The sequence below is a fragment of the Ictidomys tridecemlineatus genome, chromosome 1 (genome assembly GCF_052094955.1).
Source record: "Ictidomys tridecemlineatus isolate mIctTri1 chromosome 1, mIctTri1.hap1, whole genome shotgun sequence".
In the NCBI taxonomy this organism is placed as follows: Eukaryota; Metazoa; Chordata; class Mammalia; order Rodentia; family Sciuridae; genus Ictidomys; species Ictidomys tridecemlineatus.
This window is the reverse complement of record NC_135477.1, coordinates 85,165,092-85,190,134: the sequence shown is the minus strand read 5'-3', so window position 1 is coordinate 85,190,134 and position 25,043 is coordinate 85,165,092. Positions and strand designations below refer to the sequence as shown.

At 36.7% G+C, this 25,043-nt stretch overlaps 1 protein-coding gene across 9 annotated transcripts in view; it reads left to right on the top strand.

Moving 5' to 3' along the window:
• The window catches only part of Arhgef28 (Rho guanine nucleotide exchange factor 28), a 291,621-nt gene that overhangs the window by 180,082 nt on the left and 86,496 nt on the right, over positions 1–25,043 (top strand). For all 9 annotated transcript variants that reach the window (XM_078043571.1, XM_078043579.1, XM_078043576.1 and 6 more), the window contains 4 exons: positions 8,169–8,290; positions 14,369–14,649; positions 21,042–21,249; positions 23,696–23,807. In XM_078043571.1, the coding sequence (XP_077899697.1) occupies positions 8,169–8,290; positions 14,369–14,649; positions 21,042–21,249; positions 23,696–23,807 (723 nt within the window). The remainder of the gene's footprint in view (positions 1–8,168; positions 8,291–14,368; positions 14,650–21,041; positions 21,250–23,695; positions 23,808–25,043) is intronic.

Below are 25,043 nucleotides of genomic sequence, written 5' to 3'. Positions count from 1 at the left end.
GCACATTTTAAAACTGCTTTTCATTATCTTATTTTAGATGGGAAGATGATTTTTTTCTGTTTTTTTTTAAAGTCTAAGAATGGTAGATCATAAAATGTTGGATATAAAGGCCACCAGATCACCTGACTTCTTAGTTTATCATTCCAGTCTTTTCTCCTCAGTACTTTGAATGCACTGTCATTAAGCAAAACAAAATTATATAGTTACTCTTTTGTGAATATTTTCTCAGCAGGATTCATGCTGTCATCTCCTGGCAGCAAGTGACTAGGGTGAATAATACCACAGGCCCAGGAAGTAGGCAGACACACCTAGGTACAAATCACACTGTAACACATTAACGGAGCTTCTTAATGAGAAAATACCAGACATTGCTCGAATTCCATTTTCTTTGTTTCAAAATATGATACACAGAAATCCCAATTATTAAACATTGTACTCAGACCCTCCTTGGGGGGTACCTCTGTAGAGCTGCCATATTTGTGTATGACCTTGAGAAAGTACATAAAGGGCCCCAAGTTTCCTCATCTGTACAATGAAGTAATAAACAGTACAGCTTCAAAGGGTTGTTTTGAGGATCCAATGAGTTAATACGTGTAAGTTTTAAGTGCCTAGTTCATTAAAAGCACATTTATGTGAGCTATAATAGTAGTGGCATCTGGCACAGTTGTCCCCTATGGGACAGGTGTTCCATACATTCCGACTCTTGTGGTATCTCATATCTTGCTCCTTCTTTCTCTCTTTGAAAGTGCGTTTTTCCATCTTTTCCCCAGTGCCTTTATTTTGCAAATCTATTTGTCCCATTTTTCCTCTGGTAAGAGGGTACCTATATGATATTTTAAAGAAAGCGATTGGACAGTGATATTCTTGGGCCGTGCATAGCACAGGGTACAGGAAATTGGTGGGATACACGTTGTTCTGTGCGATCTGTTTCTGCATCAGACCCAACCAGAAAGTCGCCTATTCCCCCACCAGGAGGAGCCAAGGAAATCTCACCACCAGAGTGTGGCAGCTGACAGAGGGGGAAATGCAGAAGCAGCAGAAGGAAGACTCGCAGGAGAAGGAGAGCCTCCTGGCTGTGTAGAGGAATAGGCTCTACCTCCTGGGACCTCTGGGGAATACACAGGGATGTGCTTTCAGGACGTTTTTAAGAGTCATCATTGGGGGGTGAGCATTCTGGGCTGGCAATCAGTAGACTCTCAGTAAATATGGAAAAAAAGAAGAATGAATAAATGAATGAAATTTTAAAAAGTGCCACTCCCTCACATCCTGGAGTAGAGCAAGCCCAGCTGGGCAAAGTCCAAGGAAACCTCCAAAATCTGAGAAAACATTTCACAGAACATCTCTTAGTTGTATCCTAGTTGTACAAATGTCTGTTCTTTTCTAAGAAGAAATCATTCATTTCTTCTGTGAGTATTTGTTGAATATCTACTTGTATCCTGCATGGTTATAAGGCACTGGAAATATAGTATAGAAAACCTTCAAAGCTATTGTTCTAAGGGGACTTCCATTCTGATGGAAGAAAATGGACAATATATGATAAAAGTGTAATGTGCTAGATGATGGTAAGTGGTGTAGGAGAAATAAAGCAGAGCTTAGGGGGTTATCATTTTATATATACTGGTCATTTACATGATGACTCTTTGCTATGACAACATTTGAACAGAAACCTTAAGAAAGCAGGGTATACAGATATCCAGGGGAAGAGCAGTGCTGGTAGAGGGGAGTGGCAAGTGCAAATGGCTTGAGGCACAGGACAGCACAGAGGCCAGTGAGGCTGGAGTAGAGTAGTGGGCAGGACTTCAGGGAGGTTGAGTTGGGGTGGGGGAGACACAGTGTGTGAAGCACAGTAGGTCCTAATAAAGTCTGGCTTTTATTCAGGTTGAGATAGGAAGCCATTTCCTTTGTAAAAGGACTGCTGTGTCTGTGTTGTGGAGAAGAGTCTGTGGAGGGAAGACCGTAGACTAGAAGCAGAGAGACCAGCTAGGACACTCCTGCAGTAATCTAGGAAGGAGATGGTGGTGGATGGCCGGCCCTGGGGTAGCAGTGGAGGTGATGAGAAAAGATTAATTCTGAATCTTAGTTGAGATAGGAAGAGATAAGCCAAGGGTGAGTCCCAGGAAAGCCACAGGACCATGTCCTGGAGAAGCATGGAAACCTGGGAGAAGTGGATAGTCCTGTCTGATTTGGACCAGTTATGCTGGGCATGGCTGTCGGGAGACTGGGGGGAGATGTTGAGGAGAGAGTTGTCATTCGAGAGAGGTCTGGAGATGAAGATCTGAGAGTCCTCACACATGATGTCACGGGATGCCCTGTTGTCAGATGACCCGGGAGATGAGTGGACCGAGGGGAGGTTGGAGGATTGACCCTAGAGCAATGTGACCTGCCTAAATCTGGATAGCTAGTTGTAGAAAGGCCAATGGGTGAAAGGACCTACGGACAGCGGTGTCCTGGAGGCTGAGGGCAGGAAGGGAGGCATGGTAGGTCTGAGAGGGTGAGGCAGAACTGGGGATGAGCTCTGGCATAGGAAGACAGTAGGGAGTTTCAGTAGAGCGAAGGAACCCAAAAGGCTTACCCTTTGCCAAATGAGGGTCCTTCTGCCACACTCAGAAAGTTCTAGATTCAAAACAAAACCTAATGAATGAGTGAGCAAGTGAGTGAGTGAAACCCATCTGCCCAGCCATGGTGAAGAGATTTGTGGGTTGAGAGGCGTTCACCTGACTTTGGCAGGTGAGAGCTTGGCACCCAGAGTGGGCCAGACCAGGCCAACAGCAGGTTCGCTTCAGGCTGCCCAGGCAGGGTTTGATCATGTCTGGGCGTGGGTCTCTTACATAACCTTCAAGGAGGCCACAGTTACCTGCAGCCACCAGGCTCTGAGCTTCTGGAGGGAGACCTGGATTTCACCAGACGTCAATCAGGTTGCAGAGGTGTGGGAGGGGGGTGGGGGAGGACTATGCTGTTAACTGTTTCCTGCCAGATTTGGAGGAGTCCTAAGGGCCAGAGAGAAGGAGGCATCTGCAGCTTCCTTCCCTGCCCCCTTCCAGGAGCCCACTCCCCTTCTTCCTCTGCGTGAAGCATGTTCATGCTCAGCGTTGCTCGTGTCCCCTAACTAGAGCATCCAGCACCCCAAAGAAGTGAAGTGCTGGCAAACCCTTGTAGAGTTCCCAGGATCACATGACAAAGCAGCAGTGGGAGAGGGAGAGCTGCAGGCCGGGCAGCCACTGTTTGTCCTGCAGGGAGACGCTGGCCCAGTCCACTCCTGGTTAGAACGTCTTAGATCCTGAAATCCTCCCTTTGTTCTGGAGAGGCTGGCTGGGGTTATGGGACTTTTGTCTTTGTGCTGCAGTTATAATCCCTCCCCTTTTGTGAGATCTCATCCTTGAGTCGCTGGAGGGAAATCCTGGATCCAGGCAGGTGAAGGCTTTTCCTTTCTCTTCACATTTATGTTTTTCAGTTGCCTTATCTAGGACGACAGACTTGGCAAAATGTCTTAACATGAGTTAGGGCTGAAATAAAAGTCAGAGCATTTTTAAATGTTCTTGGTGTAGCAAATGGAATGTTCGGCGCATTCCAGTCGCCTTGGGTTGTTTTAAAAGATATAAAGTGATCGCCAAGGACAATATTACTTTTTTTTTTTTTAAAGAATCAAAACTGCACAACCACATTTACTTGTATGATAATAACAAGCATTTACATAATGCTTACTGTGCATCAAGTTCTATTCTAATCATTTGAAATATTTGCTCATTTGATCCTCACAACAGTCCTATGGGATAAATATATGATTGTGCTTATTTTACAGATCAGGAAATGGAGACACAGAGGCCAAGTAACTTGCTCAAGGTCACACAGCTAATAGGTGGTGGAGACTAAACCCAGACAATCTGGCTTTAAAGCCCATGTTCTTCACTACTGTAATGCTCTACCCTTCACTAATTTAAAATCTGTAGTTGCTTGGATGGGAGTTGAGCTTTAATTATTGTTATACTGTTTTTGAAATATGGGATTACTGCATATTAGAAATTAATGCTATCAGCAACCCTATAAAGTTAACTTTTTACTAAAAATAGGTTTACATGACAGCATTTATTTAAGACAAATACGTGGCATTCTTAAGCAAAATATTTTTATATGTTCATTGAAAAAGAACCGGAAGGACATTTTGGGGGGAGGGTGGGGTCGATGGTTTTCTGCTTAATTTACTACTAAAGTAGTTACATATGGAAGCAATAAAGTCATATTTCTTGAAAACCTTAAAAGGATTTTTTTTTTAAGGGAAAGCACCATAACTTTTCCTTTGGTCTGAAACACAGTAGAATAATTAGCCACTTGAATAAATGTAATCGGTGTTTATTTGGAAATCCTCTTGAAGGCTCCTTTTCTTTTCACAATCTCATTCTGCTGGTTTAAACCCAATTATTTGCAGTGACTTGTGTTGAGTGGATAAGGTATCATGGTCCTGTTAGCCTGTGTCACTTTCCAGTCTGTCAGTCTTCTGGATCTTGTGACCTTGAGGTGTCCCTTAACAAGTACAAGTGATGGATACTCCAGGGAGATGTTCAAATTTATTAAAATTATCTGTGCTATTTTGCAGCAAGTGACCCAATTAAATCTACATGGCAGGTTATGTGTGACAGAAGTAGAGAGAAGATAGAGATTTTCCCTCCTCACTGCTGTGTTATAATCGTGTAAAGTCATGTCCCTCCTCCCCCAAATCAGGACTCATTGCCACATCGGAGTCATTGCCTGAGAGACAGGATGATGATTCCATCTAGGCTAGTTTTTCAAAGTGTAGGGTAAACTCTTCTGGGAACTATCTATCATGGAGATGAACAATCTAGCACTACCCAACATCAAATCCTGTACTGGGACAGGAATTTTCTTTTGATCATTCTGTTGATTGAAGGAGAGCATCTCAGTTTAGTACTTCTACATCTTAAACACGTCTTGAATCTCTTCAGAACCTCCCTTATAACCAAGAAAGAACAGATCTCTCAGATTCCCAGCTTAGACAGACAACGGTGTTCAGACTTTAATTTCATGATTTACTTTTCACTGATTTTAGTATGTGAATTCCATTCTACTTTTGACAAGGAAGAGTGGTTTTCTGTTTATAGTAGGGATAGGCATTTCTTTCAAATAATTTTATTTAAAGAATAAAGATAAGTCAATCTGAAGAAAAGTACTGAAGAGCAGAATCATATAGGTGATAGGTTTGCTATGGTAAAATTGAGAATTTGGTAGATTTGTTATGCAAATTTTTGTTATACTGTGACCAAATTACCTGACACAAACAACTTGAAGGAGGAAGGGTTTATTTTGGCTCACGGTTCCAGAGGATTCAGTCCACAGTTGGCCAGTTGCATTGCAGAAACATCATGGCAGAAGAAAACTGTTCCTCGTGGAAGCTGGGAAGGGGGGGAGAGAGAGAGAGAGAGAGAGACAGAGAGAGAGAGAGAGAGAGAGAGAGAGAGAGAGAGAGAGAGAGAGAGAGAAGCCAGGGACAAGATACAGTCCCCAAAGCCATGCTCCCAATGATCTACTTCCTCCAGCCACACCCCACCTGCCTACAGTTACCTCTTGTTAGTCCATTCATATTATTAATTCAGCAAATACAGTAATCCAGTGATGAGGAACTCTCATAATTCCATATTTTCACCTCTGAACATTACTGCATTGCCTAAGGCAGGAGCCTTTGTGGGTACATTTCAGATCTGAACTGTAATAGTAGAGGGTTGCCAAGATTTTGGGAATTGTTCTAAGATTTGTTTGGAAATTGAGAATTTTCAGATCTTTTTGACAAGATGCTTGTATATTGTGTGTGATATGAGTGATGGTGGTGCAACCCATCATCGAGCATGATAATATTTCCATGGCAAGATGTGTGAGTGTTCATCCAATTGGAGTAAATAAATAGTACATCTGAGCTCAGATCAGATTTCAGCACCAAATATGTTTCCGAATGAAACTGATGAAAAAGTTTTGATTTTTCAAGATTTCAGAATTGCAGCTGAGATATTGTAGACCTGGCTTTGTAATAAATTATAAAATTTTCTTTAACCTTAATCAAATCAATCATGCAGAAAATAAATTTGACCCAAACGTGGACAAAGTACCCAGATTCTACCTCCTCTGAATTTCTTTTACTGCTTGAGTATGATCTCCTGATAGATTCTGCTGTGCCACACAGGGCAGATAGATTTGTTTATGAAGGAAAATTGCATCCCCAAGTATCTCTTACCTATGTACATGAAAACACCAGTAAATTCTGCTCCTATTCATCCCTGAAGTAAGTGGTCAGAGTTTTTGGACACTACATTTTCTTTGTTCATTAAGAGCATGTCTTTTGCATCACTTGGCAATGCATTTAATGCACCATACAATTTGGGGTAATATTTCATTATATGCTGTATTTTTAAAAATGAAAACCATCCATTTCTTGGAATCGTTTTGTTCAATATCTTGTTAGTTCTTAGGTCAGTCTAGTTATCAACAAAATTTTAATTTGGCAGTGATTAAAAAGGAGAATGAACAGTCCCCCAGATGTGATGGCAGAAATACCAGGTGTTTTACAGTTGGTGAAAATATGACACTGTAGAGCAGTTAAGCTGTATTAATCACACTTCAGAGGGCCATGTTGAATAACTTATGGTTGTTTATAAAACATTCTGTAAAATGACAAATGAGCAAGTATTTTCTGACTCCAGAATGCATTGGAAGCATTTTGTCAAGTTCGTAATTTATAACCTTTGGAACCTACCTTGCTTTTCTTTTGTGTAATCAGAATCAAAACATATGTAATTGATCATAAAGGTTGTACTTGTGAATTATTTTTGGACTTCGTATATTATATACCTAGCTGTTCAATTAAGTTAATTAAATATTATATTATGGACGTAAGAAGAAACTATTTTGCTTTGTATATTTTCTCAAGGCTTAATAAAACCTCACTTTGGTGTTCTGTGGGAAAGAGGTAGTTTTGGATTTGGAATCCAAAGCCAAGCCATTTGATTTGTACAATCCATATATCTTTGTAACTTTTATATCATCTAGGACTTTCCCATGAAAGAGTAGATTTTTTTTTGCTTGTTGTATATCAGTCTAACAGTTATTAATCTTTTTAAAACAATTCCTGATCCACTCCCACGGGCTCCACCATTTCTAATGGCTTACTGGCAGTACCATCCCCTTTGTACCCATTCAAGAAAACTTACTGGAATGTGAATGAGAATCACCACTGTTGAGGATGGAACATTGAATCTCCTTATAAATGTCATTTACAGGTATCAGTATCCTGTTATTATACAACACAGTGCAATTAGTACTTGCATTGAACATGGTTTAAAATCAACATTTATGATAGTGACAGTAATAGTAGTGACATGATATTAATTGAGCACTTTGTGTCTGAACTTCATGTGTCTGAACTCATTTCATCCTCATAACCATACTAGGAGGAAAGCATGATAATAATCTACTTTTATGATGAAGAAATTTGGTTAATATCTCTGAGTTTTATAAATAAACCAAAGTCACAGGAAACAAGGCCTTTTGGATCTCCTATGTTTTGTCACTTTCAATTATTTGTTCCCTACAAATATGATAATGTGTCAGCTCTCTGGGACACAACTTTGAGCCACCTCATCTAATTGGAGCAAATCTGAGGACATGGAAGCAAGCACAAACATTTCTGTAACTGAAACAGGAGGGAAACTTTATATCAGAGACTCTGCACTCCCTTGAGCTGCCCAGAGCCAGAGCTGCTGGGCCTTGTTCTCTGTGTGTACTCGTAGGCAGTCACTGGCTCTGAGCCTGTCATTTTACCCAAGAAGCACAAGAATATGTCCAATGCTTTCATTTCATTGATGAAGGCAACTAGAATTTAATCTGTTAAAATTGATGGCAAATATTTAATTGATTTCAATAGTGCTTAAAGTGGGCAAATATTTAGCTATCTAGAACTATTCATTCTACAAGAAGGTTCTAGATAACTGAGAAGATTTGAGTACGGAACAGACTTTTGTGCAGATCATAAGATGTGAAGACAGCAAAATGCCATCTTAAAAAATGTATTCCTAATTTTTTCTCCTTATGGTTTGACCAAGAAGGTAAAGCTTGACTCTAAAGTAAATTCCTCTGACTTTATCTGTTCTGTTTTCATTTCCCTCTAGATCGATCCTTTGATGCCCTCAAAACATCCAAGCACTCCCCGACTTTCCTTGCGGCAGGCCGGCTTTCCGACATGCTGAATGGGGGTGACGAAGTCTATGCTAACTGCATGGTGATAGATCAGGTAAGGCATGCCTGATAACCCAGGGTGCATCTGTACCTCTTTCCAGAACTTGAGCCTGTGAGAAATACGTGCAGCATCATCGTGTTTCTTTGAAAACTTCCGCCTCAGAGCTGCCTTGGCAACGTAGCTGTGAAATTTTGTTTTAGGAACATTCAACTTAGGTTCTTATTTCAGAACACAACACATCTGACCTCACTGAAAAGCACTGGAAGGGAGGGGTCTTGAGACACTGGAAAATGAGAAAAGTGTGAGAGCTCTTTACTGGGGCCAAAGGATGACACAACAATGGGTCCCCAACATTTTTTTGTATGGCTTTTCAATAAACAGGGCATGGATGACTTGATTAGGCAGTATTCCTATTGAAATCCAGGAATCACTAATGAGCAAGCGCTTGGTTCCAGCCTGGTACGACACAGTCACTTATAGAACTATAGTATCAAAACAAAATGGTATCACATTACAGAGAAACTGGAACCTTTCAGAATTTTCTACCAATTCCCTGAAAGAGACTTGCTGGGCGCAGTGGCACACGTAGGAGGCTGAGACAGGAGGATTTTTTGCGAGTTCAAAGCCAGTCTCAGCAAAAGTGAGGTGCTAAGCAACTCAGTGAGACCCTGTATCTAATAAAATACAAAATTGGGCTGGGGATGTGGCTCAGTGGTTCACTGTCCCTGAGTTCAATCCCTGGTATACCCCAACCCTCGCAAAAAAAAAAAAAAAAAAAAAAAAAATCTCATAAAGGAAGAGGGTTTGAACATGCCAGGTGTCTACTAACATTTTTTCTTTCTCTAGCTCAGTGATATTCAAATTTTGTGTTTATAAAAATTAAAATGTAGTTGTAGAACTGGAGATTTCTACGTATTATTATTTATGGGAGATAGAATGGATTTTCATGGGTAATTTAGACAACAATTTTTTTCCTTTTCCACTGAATTTAAAACCTAAATATGATATGTACCATATTATATCAATTGGGCAAGGATGTATTTTACCTTTCTTATTAATGTTATGTATTTTACATTATTAATGTTTTCTTTGATATGAACTCTTTTCCTGTTTAATTGATCAGCCCTTAGTTGTATAGCTCTGCTCATTTTCTCTAGTATTATAAACATTGTTACAACAAATGCATAGTATGAATGACATAGGTTGAATGGAATTCAAAATGACATAGAAACCAATAAATCAGAATAACAACAGTTGTCTTGGTGTAAGCCAGCTGCATGTCAGCTCTCATTATAAAAATCTAGATTGGAACATAGGACAAATTGGGAGTTCTGGGGATATTCTTTCAGGGTAGGGTGTAACTAGATTTTGTGTGCTCTAGACACACTTTAAGATGCATGTATACATTATGTAAGATTTATTGTTTTATTTATGATACTTACACCCAGCTTTTTTAAAGTATAGTTGACAAAAATTATATAGATATTTCAGGTATATAATGTGATTTTTTGTTTTTATTAGTACTGGTGATTGAACCCAGGGGTGGGCTTTATCACTGAGCTACATTCCCAGACCTTTTATTTATTTATTTTTTTTAATGTTGAGGCAGGGTCTCATTAAGTTGCTTAGGGCCTTGCTAAGTTGCTGAGTCTGTCCTCAAATTTGTAATCCTCCTGTCTCTGCCTCCTGAGTCACTGGGCTACAGGCATGTGCCACTGTGCTTGGTGTAATATGATGGTTTGTGTACACACACACACACACACACACACACACACACACACACTGTGAAATGATGACCAAAATCAAATTAATTGAACATATCCATCGTCTTACATAGTTTTTGTTGTGTTGTTTGCTCAGATCTGTACTTACTGTTTCTATGAATTTTTCATATGTAAATAAGGTCATGCAGTACTTATCTTTCTGTGTTTTGGCTTATTTCAATTAGCACAGTATCCTCCAAGTTCATCCGTGTTGTAACAAATTATAGGGTTTTTTTTTTCTTTTTTAAGGCCAAATAATATGCTTCTCTCTGAATCATGATACACACCTATTATGTTTTCTTTGTGCATTCATCCACTGATGGACACATGTTGATTCCCTGCCTTGGCTGTTGTCAATAATACTGCCATGGATATGGGAGTACTGCTCTCTCTTATATGGAGTGAATTTATTTCCTTTGGCCTGGAAATGGAATTTTTGTCGTTACAGTTTTAGTTTGGGGGAACCTCTGTACTGGTGTATGTAATGACTGTAACAATTACTTTCCCGATGATGGTGTACCAGGTTTTCCTTTTTTCTATATCTTCCCAACGCTTGTCTTTGACTTTTGATGATAGCCATCTTAACAGGTGACATTTCATTGTGGTTTTAATTTGCATTTTGCTGACAATTGGTAACGTTCACCACCTTTTCATAGACCTGGTTGCCATTTGTAAGCCTTCTTTGGAAAAATGTCTAATTGTGGTCCTTTGCCTATTTTTTAATCAGGTTATGTTGTTATTAATTTGCATGAGTTCCTTATGGATTTTGGATGCTAACCTCTTTTCAGACATATGGTTTGTAAATATTCTCTCCGATTTCATAGGTCTTTTAATTTTGTTGATCATTTCCTTCACTACACATTTTAGCCTAATGCAGTCCTGCTAATTTATTTTGCTTTTGTTACTTGTGTTTTTGGTGTCAACACCCTCCCAAAACAACATCATTGTCATGGCATTTTTCTTCTATGCTTTGTTTTAGAACTTTTATAGTTTCAAGTTTCACATTTAAGACTTTAATGCATCTTGAGTTGACTGTTGAGCATGGTGTTAGAAAGGCATCCAGTTTCACTTTTTTGCTGTGGATGTCTAGTTTTCCCAGTATCATTTATTTAAAAGACTATCTCCCCCCACCCATTCTGTTATCTTGGCACCTTTGTCAAAGATTAGTTGACTGTATATATGTGCATTGATTTCTGGACTTTCTATTCTGTTCCATTAGTCTATGTCTGTTATTATGCCAGATGCATTCTGTTTTTGTTATTGTAATGTCGTAAAATCATTTGGAAACAAGAAGCGCCATGCCTCCAGCTTTGTGCTTCTTGCTCAAGATTGCTTTAGGTGTTCTTGATCTTGAGGGGTTCCATGCAAATTTTAAGATCTATTTTTCTATTTCTACAAAAATGAAAAAACAAAACCAAATTCCTTCTAAAAACCAAACCAAACACTCTTTCTAAAATACAGGGATTGCAATGAATCTGCATGTCACTTTGGCTAGTATGGACATTTTAACAATATTAGTTCTTCCAATCCATGAACACAAGATATCTCTACATTTGTTTGTGTCTTCTTTAGATTCTTTCATCAGTGTTTTATAGTTTTTAGTGTTTAGCTCTTTTCCATGTTCTGATTTTGATGCTTTTTGGCCATAATTTCTCAATAGTTGAAATGAAAGATTTCTTGAGTTCTTATTTTATTTTGTTCTGAGCTCCAGTGAGTACTATAATGTTTCCATTCACTTCAACTAGCTAAAATTATAAATGACTCAATTCTATGTGGGGAAAATTGTTTTTATATGTCCTGAGACACATTAAAAATGCAAAATTTCCCAAACCAAAGATGAGGTTTAGGTATCATTTCTCTCTGGTTATATTTTGTGAGAAAAAAGTATTGCTCTAATAATGTTGAACAAACCACAAAAGAACTAAAGTTAGCATTTACAGAGAATCCAAAGAGTCTAATTCAATAAACTGAAACAGAGTTGAAGACAGTTGAATTTGTGCAATTAAAACCTAGGAATAAAACTAAATTACAGGGACTGGAGTTTTAGCTCAGTGATAGAGTGCTTACCTAGAGGGTGTGAGGTACTGGGTTCTATCCCACCCATAAAAGTAAATAAATAAAATAAAGATATTGTGTTGATTTACAACTTAAAAGTATTAAAAAAACCTTAATCACAAAGGTCCTATATCAGTGTAGTACAATTTTCACATAGTCTTTGTTACTATTCTTATGGCCAATTGAATAACAAAGACAATGTGAAGAGCTAAACTTTTGTGTATTTAAAATAATTTCTACAGTATCTGAAAATAATATTTTCAAATCTCCTTTGTCTCTCTCAACTTACATAGAAACCTAAATAGATTATTAGGTTAGCTTTTATTCTATGCTGTTCCCCATTACTTTTCAGGGTTATCAACCTACCTGATGAGAACATTCATATGATTAAAAACTACTTTGAAAATTTCTCTGTCATATAAACTACTTTGAAAAAACACTTTGAAAAAAAATATTTTTAGTTGTAGATGGACACGATATCTTTATTTTATTTATTTATTTTCATGTAGTGCTGGGACTCAAACCCATTACCTCACATGTGCTAGGCAAGCGCTCTACTACTGAGCCACAATCCCAGCCCCCCCCCCCAACACTTTCTTTGGATATAATTTGGGACCTACATAACTTCAGTACAAAGAATCCTGTATACTTTTTACCTCAGTTCCCCCAATGTTAACATTTTCTACTTTGTGTGTGTGCATGCATGTGTGCTTGCAAATGGCTAAAATATTTATGTAAAATTTTTAACTATTTGAGAATACATTGAAAATATGGAGCTCCTTTATCCCTCAATTATTCATGATGTATTTTTCTAAAAACAGGGAAATTCTCTTACATAAGCACAATATAGTTGCCCAAATCAGAAAATTGTCATTGATAAATACTGTTATCTCCAGACATTATTTAATTTTATCCAATTGTCCCAATAATGTTCTTTGCAGTAAAAGAATATTCCATGATATATGTTGTATTAGTAGTCACATCTCTTAATTCTCCTTTAATCTGGGAGAGTTCATGAATCTTTGTCTTTTATTACATTAATATTTTTTAAGAATATGGACCATATTTATTTTTATTTTCCTAGAAAATTCTTCAGTTTCAGTTTGTCTGATATCTCTTCAAAATTAGATTGTGTTTGGGAGGATCATTTATTATGGGAATAATGTTGTGTTCTTCTCAGTGCATTATATCAGGAGGTTTCTAATGTCAGACTATCCCTTGTGATTTTATCTTTGACTTATCAAGTTTCTTTTCAGTAAGGTTACTATTTTTTTTTCTTTTTAAAATTATTAAACATGTTGTCAGGGGATATTTTGAGTTTCTGTAGACATCCCTTTACTCGTTAGAATTTCACCTGCTAGTATGGGCATTCATTGTTAGATTTTTCCTTAATAAATTATGATGATGATGCTTGATGATTTAGGATCCTAAAATTTCCCCCTTTTGCTTCTTTTCTTCTTTGCCATCCTATCTCTGATCTCTTCCTCCTCCTCCTCCTCCTCCTCCTCCTCCTCCTCCTCTTCTTCTTTCTTCTTTTTGGTGATGGGGATTGAACTGAGGGCCTTGAAGATACTAAGTGTGTACTTTGAGCTATACCCTGGCTCAACTGTCTTCCTTTTTACTGACTTACCCCCAAGTTATAATGCTTTTTAATGACTACCATTCAAATCACAGCACTTTTAAACCTCTAAGAGTAAGTACTTTGGGTCAACTAAGACTTTTTTTCCATGTGTGTAGGTCACACTTCTTTCTGGTGATGATTTTTAGATAGATAAGTTTTAGGCTCCCAATGGCTCCCTCTTCTCTTTCTGCCAAGTCTCATGGTGGGAATAAGGGGGTACTTGCTGGAATTGATGCTTATTTTATTATTCACAGGTAATTCAAGATTTGGGTCATTTCTTGTCTTCTACATTTGCAACACACATAGACTTTATGTTGTTTTGTTTGTTCTTTTTGTTTGGTGTGCTTTGGGGGAGACTCAAGCTAGTGTGTCTACCATTAATTACTTTGGTTACTCAGATTCTGATGAACAGATAAATTCTGGTGAATAAAGCAGTATACTCTTTAGTTTTTTCTTTAGTATTTTAAACATTTCCTCCTCATTTTGAATCAATGGTTCACAAAATATCAAAAGCATAATCAGTTTCGGGTTCATAAAGTGCTAAAAGTATAATCAGTTACAAAAATAAGGTAAAAACAAAGCAAAAAGACAAATAAGGTGGAATTTTTTTAAATTAGGAAAATTTTATTAATTTTTAGCTAAGCCATTCTTTCCTGCTTTTTCTCAGCAAAAAATTTTGCCTTCAACTTCCAGGTTGGTGATTTGGATATCAATTATATTAATATAGAGGGAATTTCTGCCTGCACCAGCCCTGAATCCACTGGTCCCTCACTGGAGCCTCAGAGCTGTAAGCAGATCCTTCCTACTGACACCAGCCCCAGTATGTACCCACTCGGGGAGAACAGCCAAGTGATGGCAGATTCGGAAGCCCAGCAGTCTTTCATATCACCATCTAGTTCATGCACTTCCAACTTGAACCTTTCTTTTGGTCTTCATGGATTCGAAAAGGAACAAAGTCATCTGCAGAAAAGAAGGTACAGGGCTGGGGTTGTGGCTCAGTGGTAGAGCGCTCACTTACCACATGTAAGGCCCTGGGTTTGAATCTCAGCACCACATAAAAAGCAAATAAATAAAATTAAAGTATGTGTCTATCTACAACTAAAAAAAAAAATTAAAAAAAGAAAGCACAAGACTATCTTCTAGAGGAAGATTGTAGAAAATCAAGGAACCTTGTAGCTAGATTTGGAAACCCCTATTTTTGATTTTTAATTGTTTCCACCACTTTTATCTCTGCATCAAATTGTCGCCCCCTTTTAATATTCTATAGGTGTTTTTTTTAAAATAAGTACTTAATAAAACTGACTAAGATATACCAGAAAAACTGCAACAAGATACCACTTTCTGCTTATTAGACAGAAATTTTAAAAGTCTAATAATACCATGTTTTTAGGAACATGCATACAATGGAAACTCATGCACAGTTGAGAGGAATAAAAACTGTATAACAACTTTGGAGGATAATTTGACATTTTCTTGTAAAGTTGTAAAGGGCATTTCCCTACCATGCACTAGCAGACATATTCATGAGTATGTACAGCAGCAGGAAATAACTCAAATGGGGAATAAATAACTAATTATGTATGCCTTTACATTATATATATATGAAATACTATACAGTAATAAAAATGAATCAACTACCACTGCTCTGCATGCATCTCAGAAGCATAAAATTGAACAAAAAAAGTGAGCTGCAAAATGCTGCAGGCAGATTTCATTTTTATAGAGCGCAAAACCAAATTATTTATTATTTAGAAGATATGTACATATGTTCATAAGCTATAAAGAAAATGACAGAATGAGGGGCAAAAAATCCCTGAATTCAAGATAGCTGTTATAACTAATGAGATAAGTGTTGAGACTGAGAATGGATCCATGAGAGTTTCCATGGTATGGTGAATGTTCCACTTTCAGTTTAGATAAGTTCTTAAGTGTTTTATTTTTAGGTCCTTAAGCTTACAGATAACTTCCATGTGAAGTACTTGCACCTGTAGAAATATCACTTAACAATAGTTTCATTGTTTAGAATGTGATTGCATATATTTGTGTGTGTGTACATGCTTGTGTGTGTGTACCTGTATCTCTCCATTCACACTATTGTCTGTTTTCCTTAGGGACTAGGCCAAGTTCCTCTTTCATTAGGTATCAGTCTTTTTTGTTTGTTTGTTTGTTTTCTTATGTCCTAACCCCATGATTATATGCTCGTTTTCACATGTAAAATCATGAATAAAAATAAAATTAGAACACTCACACATATGTGAGTGTTTATATACATTTTTATCTATGAGTGGGATATCCACATAGGCAAATGAACATGGAGCAGGGATTTAATTGATCAGGAAGGAGAGGAAGAGAGAGTACCCAGCAATCAGTGGGTGCAGTTCTCTGTGCTATATTTTGCACAGATGAGGTTGCAAAACTTAAAATGATAGGAGTTGGTACCAGAGGTTATGTATCATATGTAAATTAAAAAATCTTCCTTTTGTTTTGTATTTTATGAGTTATAGTTTTAGAGATATTGGAGAGTGGTCATGACTTTAAATTTCATAGTTAGGTTATTTTGAGCTCTTCATGGTATCTACTTGGGATAAGAGGCTGCCAGTTCATGCAAGATCCTTTACAGTTCTATAGAAATACATTAAACTGTATGTGACTACAGCATTCTGCTAGAATTGTTAGGATTTGTTGAATGTGTGATTCCCAGATCTCCAGAAGTAAGTAAGTTCTTTAGAGGAAGCATTTTAGGAATATATGATAGAAAAGGTTCCAATGATATTCTCTTTTCTTTACACAAATATTTGCAGAGTATTGAAATTATACTTTTGGATCATTGTCTGCTCTGGGAAGTGCAAACATTTCACTAACACCGATAGAACTTTTCTTCTTTAGAGGAACAAGAGACGTTACTCAGAGTAAAAGTATTTGGAAGGCTTTGTAGAAATGGCAGAGCTGGTCAAGGCAGAGGAGAAGCTGTCCTAGCAAAAAAACCCTCTGGCCGCCCCCATAGGCTAATGTTCTCCTTTATACTCCTTCCACTCTGAAAACTGTTGGAATGAGTGTGGAGAACAGGTGACCCTGAAAAGCCTTATCTGGACCTTCAGTGACTTTCATCATGAGGGTCTGCAATATGATTGACAGTGAACTCAAAGTGAAATATACTTCATTTGTTAATACATGAAAAATGAAAGAGAAATTTGGGGTATGCAATAAAAACCATAGTCCATATAGGGACAAGGCTGATTGGAGCCTAAGACCTAAATTTTCTGAGTTTTGAAACAATATTTTAGTAAACTGTGCACAATATATAACCATTATGTTATTTAACCTTAATAGTTTTTTGAGATGCCACATGGGGAAAATAAGCAATAAAACATCATTTAAAATATTAGACATTAAAAAATAAGGTAAGGGAAATAAGCATTTGTTTCAATCTAAAGGTTTTTTTTTGTTTCACCATAATCCACAGTATAAAATGTGTGTTATGTCATCACCACCCCATACACACAAAATTTAAGCAAAGTTTTATGAAATAACATGTGGAATGTATTTCATAAAATCAGAATGTATTCTGATATTTTCTGTTTTATATTATTTTAAAAGAAAATTTTGGTTACAATCTAATGAATTGACTCCTATTCCATTAATGGAATTTAAATAACATAATTATAAAATGAGAATCTATAGGTAATCCTGAAGCATACCAATAACTTATGTTAATATCTTACCAAAGAAAAGCAGTAGTCTAATTTGAATTAATGTAAAAAGAAATGTTTTATGGTATATAAGATAAAGTAATGCAACAACATTATACTGTAGCATTAAAGTAATGCTGTTACATCTGTAGTGATGGAAAAACACAATCTGTAACTGGAGAATCTTGTAGTACAATAGGGTATTAAGGCAGGCTGCCAATCATCTGAATAACTATTTTTCACTGGTATAGAGATCACAAATTGAAACACAGTTACAGAGGCATAAGACATCAGCAAGCTTTGACTGGCCTGAAGATTTTCTTTGTATTAGGAAATCACATAGCATCTTGAATATCTGTAATTTACTCTAACCTCAAAGCATCAGAATTTACCAGGAAGATTTTCTTAACATTGAACTTCATTTTTTTTTTATATTGAATGGAATCCAAGATGCTAAGTATTGAGTTAAGGCAAAGCACCTCCAATTTGTTCCCTTCTGCTCCATGCCAAGGCAAGGCTGTCTCTCAATATGTTCTTTTTTATTTTTTCCCATACTGGGGATTTAACCTAGGGGTACATAACCACTGAGCAATATCCCTACCCCTTTTTATTTTCTTATTTTGAGACAGGATCTTGCTAAGTTGCTTGTGGCCTTGCCAAGTTGCTGAAGCTGGCCTCAAACTTGTAATCCTCCTGCCCCAGCCTCCCAAACTTCGGGGATTACAGGTATATACCACTGTGCCCAGCTCTCAATTAGTTCTTAAAGGAGAAAATTCTGCTTTGGAAGTGGTGCCAGTCATGGCTTATACTTATCACCCAGTTTTCTGGTGCCTTCTATTGTCTATGAAATGGTTCAAAGATTAGAAACTAATCAGGGTTCACATTGAAAGCACGGAGGATATGAAATTGATTTTTTTTGTGTGTGTGTCCCTTTAGTGATTTATGGTTTATAAGAAAAAATAATCCAAATGTATTAAATCAAAGTTTATCTTCTGATCATTTACAGTTCAAAATCAAGACAGTTTCATTGTGTCATTACTAAAGTCTGAACTCCAGAACTGACACAACCAAAGAAAAATATATTTAAAAGGGCTTCCTGTGTTCGCATGCTCAGGACTCTGTTGTCCTTGACATTAGAGTGGTTTAAAAACGTAAATGTTATGAATAAACTCAAAATGTGGAAGGTCAAATTTTTCCCTTTTAATTTTATGGTTAGGAAAGTTAAATGGGGAAAGAAACACTGTAGTCAAGAAGAATCAGGACCTGGTTCTGAGATGGAATCATTTATAAAAAAAATAAAAAATCTCTACAGATGATCATTTATCCTGTGCAGTGTCTGGGACCTTGCATATGACTCATTTCTGACCTGGGTCTTGGCCCAGCTTTGAGGTGAGAGCTGCACAGGCCTCTGCCCTCCTGAGCTTCCGGCTGAGGCCCATGGAGAGAATGCCACACTGCACATTCCCACATGCGGTCCCCACAGCCTCTGTCTCCACACACAGCCCAGTGGCTCTGTGTCATTTGCATTTTCAGTATTTGAAGGGCTGCTATGTGAGTCTTGATAGAATTACCTTTATGACTACATTTATAAATGGTGTGATTAAGGCCTGTGCCAGTGTGTTGGAGGGTTGACCATATTTCCATCTAGTGGTTGCATTTTCTACTCTAGTTCTAGGTCTTAGTTGGACTTTTGATTTTTCCTGTTGGGCAGAGTAAGAGGCAGAGATCTAGTCTCATCCTTCTACATACGGATATCTAGTTTTCCTAACACCATTTGTTTAAAAGGCTGTCTTTTCTCCAATGTATGTTTTCGGCACTTTTGTTGAGTATCAGGCACCAACTTCCTTAATAAGACTCCTAAAGCACAAGAAACAAACCGAAAAATCTATAAGTGGGCTAGCATCAAATTTGGAAAGCTTCTGTAAAGCAAAGGAAATGATGAAAAGCATGAAGAGAGAACCTACAGAAAGAGAAGATTTTTGCTAGCTGCTTCTCCATTAGGAGACTAATATCCAAAAATATATGAAGAGCTCAAAAAACCTCAATACCAAAAAATGAAAAGTTACCACCAACAATAAAAAACAATAAACTAATTAATAAATGGGTAAAAGTACTAAACAGACACTTCTCAAAATAAATACAAATGACAAACAAATATATAAAAAATGTTTTAGGTCCCTGGCAATCAAGGAAATACAAATCAAAACTACACTGAGAGTTTACCTCACCCAAGTCAGAATGGCAGTTATCAAGAATAAAATTAATAAACACTGGTGAGGATTTAGGGGGAAAGGTATACTCGTGCATTGTTGGTAGGACTGCAACTTAGTACAATCACTATGGAAAGCAGTATGGAGATATCTCAAAGATCTAAGAAAGGAACCTCCATATGATCCAGCTATCCACTCCTCAGTATTTATCCAAAAGAACCAAACTAGCATACTATAATGATATAGCCACATCAATTTGTTTGGAATAGTGCAGTTCACAATAACCAAGTCATGGAACCAGTCCAGGTGCCTGTCAATAGATGAATAGATAAAGAAAATGTGATATATATATGCATGTGTGTGTGTATATATATACACACACACAAATACACAATGGAGTTTAATTCAACCATAAGGAATGAAATTGTGGGGGCTGGGGCTGGGGCTCAGTGGTACAGTGCTTGTCTACCACGTGTGAGGCAGTGGGTTCGATCCTTAGCACCACAGAAAATAAATAAATAAATAAAGGTATTATGTCCATCTACAACTAAAAAAATACTTTAAAAAGAATGAAATTGTGGCCTTTGCTGGTAAATGAATGGAACTGGAGCACATCATGCTAAGTGAAATAAATCAGACTCAGGAAGTCAGGGGTTGAATGTTTTCTCTCATATGTGGAAGTTTGATCAAAATAAGGGGAAAAAAAGTGGAGTGGGGGAACTCCATAAAATAGAAAGGAGAGGGCTGGGTTTGTGGCTCAGTGGCAGAGCACTTGCCTGACATGTGTGAGGCACAGATCCTCAGCATCACATAAAAATAAATTAATAAAATAAAGCTATTGTGTCTATCAACTATAAAAATATTATTAAAAAATAGAAGGGAGATCGTGGAGCAGAGGAAGGGGATTGAAGGGAAGGAATGAGAAGTGGGAAAAGAGACTGTGGAATGAAGTTGAACAAAATATGTTGTGCATATATATGAATATACCACAGTGAATTTCACCTTTATGTGTCTCTATAAATCTTTAATTTAAAAAGACACTAAAAGTAAATAGAAAAAGATCAGTATAGAGGAAGAGGAACAGGGGGAGAGAAGGGGAGGAAAAGGGGAAGTACTGGGGACAGAAGTAGAGCAAATTGTATTCCATGGTTGTACGAGTATGTCAAAATTATCTATGACTATAATTCACTAAAAAAATTTAAAAACATAAGAAAGAGTGTAGTGAGTGCTAATTCAAGCCAGCTTTTGTTTCTTAAGGTAATTGAAATGTCTTTGGTAGGTAGAAATGTTCATTTGGGAAAACTTAGAAAATGGTTTAAAAAGAGGTGATTACATATTAGTGTAAAGTTAAATGAACAACCCTTGCACCCTACACCAATGAGAGAATCTGAATTCTGAGAAGCAGAAAGCACTGTCTGTCTGCCTGCCTGCTTACTGGATTATTTTCTTACTGAATCTGTGCTTTAGTTCTAGCCTTGATGCCCTGGTGGCCGACAGTGAAGGGGACAGGCATTCTGAGCAGCCACACCTGTGCTATACTCCAGTGTCTCAGAGTTCCTCAAGAACTGGGATTCCTAGTGGCGATGAACTGGACTCTTTTGAGACCAACACTGAACCAGATTTCAATATCTCCAGGACTGAATCACTTTCTTTATCAAGTAATCTGCACTTGAAGGTATTCTTATTGGTGTTAATTTGCCTGATTTTAAGTGTGCTGAGTACGTTGTCTAAATCAACCCATCTATCTGAAAGACAAATTCTGTCTTACAAATATGAACTCCTTTGATGTCTGTTTGAGTCTCTTTAATCTTTGTAACTTGTTTAATTTTTATAGTTCTTATGATGGTTGATTTACGTTTTTCATTAATTTGCAAGGAGTACCTGCCACTTTTTACAGACTTGGAAAATTTTAATATTTTATATAATGATCTCTACCATCATCCCTTAAGCAGAAGGAAAAAAATGGGTAGTATTAAATGACTTCAAGTGATCAAACTTATTTTGCTCACATAAATTTTAACCTGGCCCAGTGATGAGACAAATGATGTTAGGCACAGATGATATTGGTTCAGCATTCCTGGCTTCATGAACTAATCAGCAATATCATAAACATTTTCAGCTTTTCCATTGGAGCTAGATTTTCTCCTGTTAAATTTCACAAAAGAGTTTCATTTTCTTGTAGTTCTTTTTAAAAATACTAAACACCATTTTTTCTGGTCTTGCAAAGAAAGTTCTTTTGTGTTTGAACATGTTTTCTTCCTATTTGATTTCTGTTATCATCCACTCATTTCTTTTTAAATCGAGCTTACTACTGTAAAATAGTGTGTGCCATGCCCAAATTTCTCCTAATAAGAACATATTGTTGTTAGGATAATATTTTTGTTCCAAGCCCTTTAGTGTGTGTGCAAATATATTCTTTTCTTATAAGTTACCTAGAACATAATTAATGCTTTTATTTGTGTTTTTTGAGTAGATGAGGTACTTGAAGTGTTAGAGTTTTGTCCAGGTAGACTCAATTGGTGATAGAATCATTATTTTAATTCATCTTCTGACTAAAAATCCTTCACCCTTTTCTCTTAGCTCTGAGGTCTGTAGAACTATTGTTATCTTTTGAATCTGAACATCATGTGACATTTCTGGTTAAGAAATGAGTATGATTGTTAATGTAGGTACTAATTAGTTTTGCATTTTGAATTGAATTGTGAAAAACTCAATATAACTTGGAGTGAAAAATAATTCAGTCTTTTAACAGCTTCGTGTTGTTCATTTTTAGAAGAGTTTGCCCTAGAAACTTTATCATGCCTTGCCTGTGTAATTACCCCAAGTATAATGTTTTGCCAAAGGTTTTTGAACAATTTTCAAATTCCATTGTCTTGAAAAATGATTACCATATATGACTTAAATGAAGAAAATGGCACTTGGCTAGATGCTTGGTGGCCAGGTCACTGTTAGGTTATAGGACAGCCAGAATCCTATCACCCTTCCCACTTCTAGCCCTATGGGTGCTTCCTGCTAGGACAGTCAGGGAGCCACAGTCCAGAACCTGGGAAGCAAGATAAGCTTCTGTTTTCAACTTTTCTCTGGACTGTTTAACTAACAAATGAACCCAGGATGAGTGTGTTTTCACTCAGGAACTAAAGAGGCTAGTGCTTGTGAAAGACAGTTTCTAATGGTTTAATTTTAGAAAAGACTTTTGCTTTACTTTCTTTTAGCTCTAACTTTAAGTGCTATCTCAAAAACACATGGACAGGATAAATCCTAAGGCCTCTGTGGAATAGGAGTTGGATACCATAAATGACTTTAATGGAGTTCTATTGCATACTGATCTAAATTTTCTAGAACATGTAAGAAAACCATGTTTTAATTACCTTGTCATCTTGCATTTTTCATGTGTTGCCAACATAATAATAGAAATAATATGTAATTGGGGAAATAGGAACAAAAATAACAGGTCATTAAAAAGGAATAATATTGAAGAAATGTAAATCAATGATATTCAAACATCACTCCAGGTGCAGCATGGCAGATCTATTGAAAAATGAGCATGGACTAGTAGCATTTGTATATTGACCTGATGTATTTGACCCTAGAGGCATCTGCTAACATTGTAAATTTAAATAGCTCTTTGGAAGCTTAAAAAAAAAAACTCTTAAAATTGTAGGTGGCTATTCTTCTGCCTTCTAATAAGCCTGAAGTATAGAAATCTCAGTATAGAATTTTGTTTGAATGCTACAGTGTAAAATGAAAAAAACTGACAATTCAGTTAACAACAAGTCAAACACCTTGATCATGCAGAGAAAATGTCATTTGACTTAATTTTTCATTTTTTAAAAAAATTAGTTTTAATGGCATTATTGCATATGAAAGTATGTATAGGAAACCTTCCCCAAAGCTTGAGTTTAATAAAACATTAGAAAGACAACATTTTAAAAGTTGTGAGAGGCAAACAGAAACAAATAATCCATAAAAAAATCTAAGAAATGTTCAGGTTGAATTATTTTTTCAAAGACATTGACTTTATAACATTCATGATGAACATGTACTTTCAAGTCTTCTGTAGAATTTTTTTGAAAGCTTCATTACCTTCTTCTTCATTACCATTCCTAATACTTCTCTTTCAGGAATCATTGCTTTCTGGAATCCGCTCACGTTCTTATTCCTGCTCATCACCCAAAATTTCCTTAGGAAAAACTCGGCTGGTGCGTGATTTTACAGTGTGCAATTCAACTGAAGGTAAACATTATTTAACATTTGGCTTTGAAAGCATTATGTTCCAGAACAGATTTTCAGTCATAATAAGACACAAGAAAAGCAATTTTCAATCCCATTCCTGTAATTAATTGATTTTTCTTTCATTCTTTCTTTTCTTTTCACAGTGCTGGGTTTGAACCCAGGGGTATTCTATCACTGAGCAATATTACTAGCCCCCACCTTTTTTTTTTTTTTTTTTTGAGACAGGGCTTTGCTAAGTTGATCAGGCTGTCCTTGAACTTGTGATCCTCCAGCCTCAGCCTCCTCAGTTGCTGTGATTACAGGCATGCACAATTGATTTTTCTAAGCTTAGGAAAATCCTTTTCTCATTGGATGTCAGTCAAGTAATAGATTTAATGGTGATGAAATTGCACATAGGTACATACCTCTCTTTTGCTTTGTTCTTTGTATGAAATGTTTTCCTTGAGGATAGTGCAATAAATTACAGTCAATTCCAAGTTTATTTCTGTGGGGACTTTAGAGAATTTTATTTAAGCAAATGATAAAAGTCCCTTTTGTCTTGTATATAAAGTGTTGAAATAATCCAATTCCTCAGAGCCAACACATTGCAAAATGGAGTTTCTTTCCTTCTTTATTTAGCAAGGGACTTTGGAGAGTTGAAATAAGAACAAAGTCACAACACTTGCAAATATTTTCATCATTTTAGGGGGGATGGTGATATAATCAATCAGAAATATAACTTTTGTACAATAAACTTTTACTTGAAATAGTTAAAGGATATAAATTATAGTCATACAGTTTGATGATTTTTTTTAATTGCAGTTGGACCCATACCTATATTTTATTTATTTTTTTAATGTGGTGCTGAGGATCAAACCTAGTGCCTCACAGGCGCTAGGCAAGTGATCTACACTGAATCACAACCCCAGCCCCAGCTTGATGAATTTTCAAGTGAATCTGATCTATAACTAGAAAAATTATGGTCAATTTAGAGCTCCCTCATGGCCTCTCAGCCCCTGCCCACATTTTAAACTTTCTTCTGAAATGGAATTATTTCATGCTTTGTGTAAGTAATGCAACATGTAATTATCACATTTAAAGTCATATTTGGAAGTAAGTATTCATGCCAAGGCAAAATACATAACATTTTAATGAAAACTTTAAAAATATAAATATATATACAATATATATAAAATAATAACTTTCTAGTTTGTTATCTTTAAGAGTTATGATAGACTCAGAAAATCCTCTCAGTGT